The 7,129-nt window shown below is 47.2% G+C and overlaps 1 protein-coding gene across 1 annotated transcript; it reads left to right on the forward strand.

Annotated features, from left to right (window-relative positions):
• Positions 1-6,322: 6,322 nt before the first annotated feature.
• DFJ58DRAFT_611552 (uncharacterized protein) lies at positions 6,323-7,054 on the forward strand (the record flags this gene model as incomplete). The annotated part of the gene is made up of 1 exon (XM_041380892.1): positions 6,323-7,054. A coding segment is annotated over one exon (732 nt), but the record flags the coding sequence as incomplete, so codon positions are not given.
• Positions 7,055-7,129: the final 75 nt, after the last annotated feature.

Genomic DNA, 7,129 nt, shown 5'->3' on the forward strand with positions numbered 1-7,129 from the left:
AGAAGGGTGGATGCATCGGGGTGAGCGTTGCAGTAGGGCTGGGTGTTGAAAGGGATGGATGCATCGGGGTGAGCATTGCAGTAGGGCTGGGTGTTGGAAGGGAAGGATTCAAAGGATAATCTTGCGTTATCGCTAAATGTGACGCGGGTGTCAAATTAAAGGGTGTCAAATTGATCTGATATACGCACCGTTATCTGCTAAGGCCCCTTGACCATAACCCAGGAGAAACATGTATTCATGGAGGGCATGCAATGCGGGGGTCAGAGGCATGTTGTTTTCCAACATATGCATAAGATCATCGGCGCTGTCTTCCAATAAACATAAGAGGTTGTTAGCAGAATAAGTAAGGGTGCGAACGGGCACGGGCCCTGTGCTGGATCCAGACAATTCCATTGAATTGAATTGTGCGTAAGCGCTAAGCGCCAAAACTTTACTTTGCACAGATATTACAAATCATCAAGCTTATGCCATCACCTCCGTTGTTCATCGCATTCCCATCACTTCACAAGTTGTCCTATCCTGTCTGGCGGTTTACAAATGACTCAAGGTGACTTTATACTTCATTATTGAAAAAAACTAAGATAATGCATTGTCATTTAAATCAAAATTCATTGCATGTTTTTCCACCTTTTGATAACACATCATATGAAGTGCGTGCATGTGAACAACTGTCGAAAAGAATGACCATAATTTAGGGTTCGGACCGTGATTGGAGGGGCCCGGCATGCGCTTTCCACCAATCATGTTCTTCCGCCTTATGGGCTTCACCCATGTGTCGCGTCATGACAAGACTTCGATATCGAGCGACGGTCGCAATGCTCCTTACTCACCAATGCCACTGGTGTTTGAATTCAAGTTCTGAAAAAATAATAATCGTAAGTATCTGCTTCTATCGCGGTATCCCCTTGCAATAGTACTCATGTTTGTTTGTCATCCCATCGATAAACCTTTCGGTAAATCCTGTCCCTGCGCCCCGCCACTGTGCATTCTACATCTTGACAACCAACTCTGCTTGTGTCCTCATCCTGCCATTCAAACACTTTCTGCGACATACAATGTCTTCATTTGTGCCCTTTTTCCACCTGAAACAAAGGTCATATAAATCGGTGAGCAAGGAGAGTCATACCATTGATTGTGGCTAATTTTTGATGGATAAGGTCCAATCGCGAGGCATCATAGCCAAGACCGACAACGACGAGTACCAAAACCAAGTGGTAGCGCAGGCCCGCAAACTCAAGGCCGACCTTCAGCCAAAGGGTCAGATTAAGGACAGTGAGGAAGCTTACAAGGGCTACTTTGAGATGCCCGCAAGCGATGCGAAGGACGTCACTCGCAGGATTATCCAGGAGCTGGGACGCGACGAAGTACTCTTTCAGAATCTTGTTTGGCCGGAGGACCCTACCCGACCCCGCTGTGTGAAGGAGATTCTGAAGATATTTCGTGTGAAAGGGTTCCTCGACCAGAACAGTGAGTTCCCTATTCCATTATACATCATGTCAGCTTACGCGGATACATAGATCATTGGACGCCAGCGATAGCCTGTCCAGATCTTACACAACCCCACCACGCCACACGCAGTAACGGGCCAAGTACCGAAGATCTTATGGCCATTTTTTTGAATCGATTGGTAGAAGAGGTGCTAACCTTACTCGGACCGTCTCATATCCATCGAAAGTGGTCCGCCGAGTATTGTCAGAAGGTCCTTCCAGGCTCGGCTGAAGATCGCAAACCCGACATCATCCTCGTTGATTCGGACTTACCTGAAGATTGGCGTAACCTCACTACCGTTGGCGAGATGAAGAAGAGTGGCGTTGACATCAAAAATCCGCTATGGTATGATGAGGTGGCGAAACGGGCAAATACAATGTACGCCAGTCAGGATTCCCGTACTTTTGCCCCGGTCTTGCAATTCCTTGGTGCCCAGTTTACCTTCGTATTTTTTGATCGTGGTGGATCTGTTTGTCTTGACGTATTAGGGATACATGAAGATAGTGAGGAATACTTCAGGCTGGTATTGTACTTATCTTTGGCCCATCGCGGTGTGTACAATCATAAATCTATGTGTTTTCCAAACATGACAACTGTTGGTACAGGTCTACTGGGATTCGACCCCACAATCGTCCACGACCCTAACAGCGACATTCGTTTCATCCAAACCAAACACTTTGGGAAGGTACCGATCGATATGGTATTATTCATCAGCAACAACCTCAATGGCCGTGGCACTGTTGTCCGTCGGGTCACATTACCCAAAGATCGGATCAATCAAGCATTGAGAAACGGGCCGAACGGCGAGGCCTTGCAGAAATGGTTGAAGGGCATGGCTGACATGGAGTCGATTGTTGTCAAAGATACTTGGTTGGATCTCGCAACGCCTCATACAGAAGGCATGGTCCTGAACTATCTACGATTGAAAGGTGTTCAGGGCGTAACTCGATCTCTCTTTGAGGGACTTGTGCTTGTCCCCCCTGCATTTGTCCCGCCGGCACTTGCCTTGAAATACAAGGAAGCCCAGGCTCTACCGTGGCAGAGCACCGTGCACAATCGGCTTTCCTGGAATGTTCCAACACTCGCATTGGCTCGTCACAGCCTGACATCCAGTCTTAAAGCTCATGATGCCGAGCATGATCAGGGACTTGAACGCATGGATCGGGAAGTTTACCAGGAGCGTATTCTTACTCGACACTTCTTATACCCTCTATGTGCGCCAATCTATGAATTTTCATGCGTCTATGAAGCTTTGACGGGTGTCATGGACTGTATCCGGGGTGAGTATCAACAATAACTGGTCTCAGCTGCTACTGAATGTATCGCACAGCACATGGTCAAGCCTATCACCATACCGCATCTCAGACAATGGCTCTGAGAGTGATGAGCTATTCCCTCTATCGTTCATGCAAGCAGATACCTCGCTGTGGAACTTGGGACTTGTCCATCCCGACAAGTCTGACTGGGGTCACATAAACAATAGCAATATCAGACGTGGCTTGCTATTCGACCACGCATTTGCTTCCTGGGCCCCTCAAGACATTTCCTCACGAGGACCGCTCCCACCCAAGATCTTTGAAGACAACACACGCCCTTCCTTGCCTCCGATTTCTCAAGACGCTGCTCTCCCTCACACCACACCCAGTTCTCTCACCCCGTCATCCGTACCTCCTCAAGACGCTGCTGTCCTTCACACCTCACCCACTTCTCCCATCCCGTCTCCCCTACCTCTGCTTACACAGAGCACTCCGGCCATTCCAGTCGCCCCTGCACACCCTTTGCCCACAACTCGCAAGCCTCGCAAACGCAAAGCTGCTAAAACTCGTTCTGCAGGTCAGCAAGTTGATGCTGGTTCCAGTGTGCTTCCCGCAGGGGCTGTCGCTCAAGTTCAGCGAAAGCGGGGGATCAGTAGCATCGCAAATCCAGAACCCAGCACTTCAAAGAAACGCGCACTTCCTGAAGTGGCGAAGGTACAGGTAGAGGACAAAGGGTTCGTTCAAATCAAGGTGTCGGCATGGGGTGCTTCCAATGTGGAAGAGGACCTGCAGAATTTCGCTAATGGTGATGAGAACGGTGGGGGTCTTTATGAGCTGACGGTTAGTGCATCAACCACTATCATTATCTCTTCCTAATGGTACATTATTGACAGGGTACACGAGCATGGATGGCTGTGGATTCCATGTTTGCTCACAAACCAGGTGCAGCGCCTGTTCCACGCGTTGTGGCACACGACCTGGAAGGTTACTACTACGTCATTCTCAGCCTTGCCTTCATGTTCAACGAACCATACGTCTTGAAGCCACTTCCAGGCAGAGACGCCCCAGAAGAATCCGATCATTACCTTGGGATCTGGCTAGAAAATGCGACAGAGGAAGTTGCAATCTGGCGTGAGGCGGCAAGGAAGGAGCGCTTCTTCTGCAATCATGATGGTTTCCGACTTCTGGAAGGGCGGCTGGGTAGAGAGTGGTCCTGTGAGGCTATCAAAACGATGTTGAGAGAGATGCGGGATCTTCTCTTTTATGAGAAGGCAGTCACACATGCAGGCATGATCCGTATCATCCAGCGTGCACTCGACTCTCTATCTACAGATCATCCTGATCTCTGCAAGCCTGTGCCCATGACGGAAGAGTGGCGTAATGCGACAGGCGCCCCAGGAGTTGCCACCAGTTCATGTCGCTTACCTGCAATGCGTATGAATATTATGCATCACCAGATCGGGCGCGCAAATGCCAACATTGCATCCAATTTATTTGCGCGCATGCCCTGCCCCCCTGATGAAGAGCGAGCGCTTGGTCCAGCAAGCTCATCAAAAGTTTTGAAGGGCTCAGGAATGCGGACTCGCGATCGAGTTAGGCTTGTTGCACCCGCCCGTGTCAGTGGCAGCGAGTGGCGGGCTGATTTTGCATGTTGACTTCCTTTTGCGCTTAGTGATTGTCATTGGGGCTACTGTGTAGAGAGTATTGGACGCTTTCTTTTATCTTTATTTGATTCATATATGCCTTATCCCATTGTTTCCTGCTCTTTTTTACCTGATTGCCTGTTGTCTGTTTGCATCACGTTTTCCTTGTTGTCTGTAAGCATCACGCAGTTTGTTTAGAACATTTGTATTTCCAATGATGCTTTGGCGTAGCTTTGGGCCAGAAATAAGTACGACCTAAATATAACTCATTTGTATTGGACAACAGCTTAAAGGTTATCAAAACTGAAGAAGTCCCACCAACGTCAATCCCCCTGTTCTATTTCAAAAATACATGGTATCCCACATGCGTATGTTGGCTGAGGCCTCAATGCCTTATAGATGTCCAGCATCTGGTTGTACACGATCTTTTAGTACTCCTAAAGGCCTTAATGCTCACCTTCGAAATGCCACCAGCTGCAAGTGGTACAAGGCAGGAAAATGTCGTGAGTTGGATACAGAAGATGGGAGTACCAACCAAGATTCAATGGAGGATCTATCAAACACAATGGTGGATGAAGTAGATGATGAGCTTTTTCAACTAATACCACTAAATGCTCAGGGTGAGTAGCGCCTCCATTATTTTTATATTGGAAGAGGGAGGGCTTACTGTAAATATCAGGCCAATGGATGGATGCTGACCAGGGCTTTATGGACATAGATGATCCACTGGAACAGCCAGGAGTCCCTGGGCCATCCAGGCATGCACGCTCCCTGCCAGATGAGGAAGATGATAGGGTGACAGAGTGGCATCCTCATGCTGGCAAAGTGATACGCATTGACCAAAACTTACATGCCAAATGGCGTCAGAAGTTTGGTTTAACAGAAGATGAAGATGATGTGGAGATGAACGGAATAGAGATGGAGGAAGAAGATCGTTTATTCTATCCATTTGCTTCGCGTTTGGACTGGGAGGTGGCTTGTTGGGCAGTGCAAGAGGGTATAGGACACAAGGCTTTTGACAGATTATTGGCTATTCCAGGGGTAAGTGTATTGAGCATTTATGAAGTTTTCATATCAACTAATGTGCATTTAGGTTAGAGAACGTCTAGGGCTTCAGTATCACAATACTAGATCACTCCATCAAACTGTAGACAGTATCCCAGCTCGTGCTAAATGGCAGTCAACCCATCTTGCCTTCCATGATAAGCCTCAACATAAGCATGAGCTGCACTATAGAAACCCTTTAGATGCTATCCAGGCATTATTGGGTAATCCTGCGCACGCTAGGGATATAGTCTACAAACCATCAACTATATTCACCGACTCTACACATTCAACCAGGATCTATAATGAAATGTGGAGTGGAAGATGGTGGCATGCTGTTCAGGTGGGTGTAAGATTATCTTGGAGAACGTAACATTTCAATTAATGACATTGCAGGATAGACTACCTGACGGAGCATCTGTAGCACCTGTTATCATTGCCTCAGACAAAACTCAGCTCACACGATTCTCAGCATCAAAATCTGCATATCCCGTGTACTTAACTTTGGGAAATATACCCAGAGCCATGCGACGTAAACCTGGACAACATGCCTGTATACTGATAGGCTACTTATCAGTGGATAAAGTGTTGAAGGAGGAGCTGTCTGTCAAAGAAGCGTCTTCTAGAACTCAAAGACTTTTCCATGAATCCCTACGCATCATTTTGGAGCCATTGAAGCAGGCAGGAAGGACTGGAGTAGAGATTACAGGAGGGGATGGCCTAGTCCGTCTAGTTTTTCCCATTATAGCTTGCTATGTGGCCGACTATCCAGAGCAATGCTTGGCTACATGTTCCAAGTACGGGACTTGTCCTAAGTGCAAAGCTAGAGCGGACCAGTTAGCAGAAGTTCAACAATTTGCTAGACGCACGCAGTCATGGACAACCTCTGTCATCAATGAAGCCAATACCAACACAAATTCCAATGCAGCTTTTCGTCAGCACTGCATGTCACAAGATGTTGCAGGAGGTGTCTTTGAGCCATTCTGGCTTGATTTTCCTCTTTGTGATATCCACCTGGCAATAACATCAGACGTTCTCCATCAATTATATCAAGGAGTATTCAAACATATTGTGGAGTGGTGTCAAGAACTTATGGATGAAGAAGAATTGGACCGACGTATAAAAGCACTCCCCCCCTGTTATGGTGTACGACACTTTCATAATGGTTGGTCTGGTATGGGTCAAATAGGAGGCAAGGAGAGAAAACATATGGCTAGAGTGCTATTAGGTTGTCTTATTGGCAAGGTTCCAAGAGGAGTTATCCAGGCATATCGTTCCCTCCTGGATTTCATATATCTGGCTCAATATCCAACTCATGACGACACCACTCTCCAATATATGCAAAAGGCTCTAGAGGACTTCCACCAACACAAGGAGGTTATTATCAATCTTGGAGTCAGAGACGACCTAGACATCCCAAAATTCCACTCTCTGCAACATTATTTGGAGAACATCAAAAACTTTGGCACCACCGACAACTATAATACGGAGATGTTTGAGAGGTTTCATATAGACTTCTGCAAGGAAGCTTGGTATGCGTCAAATGGCAGAAATGAGAAGCCTCAGATGATAGCATGGCTAACTAGAAGGGAAAAGGTTTCCTCCTTTCAGAGTTATCTGAAAATGTCTATGGAGGATGAGGAGGAGGAGTTTGCGCACTCTAGATTTGGGGATCAAGACTCCTTTAACCAAGAGACC

Source organism: Suillus subalutaceus, assembly GCF_016647625.1.
Source record: "Suillus subalutaceus strain FC151 chromosome Unknown DFJ58scaffold_138, whole genome shotgun sequence".
Lineage (NCBI taxonomy): Eukaryota > Fungi > Basidiomycota > Agaricomycetes > Boletales > Suillaceae > Suillus > Suillus subalutaceus.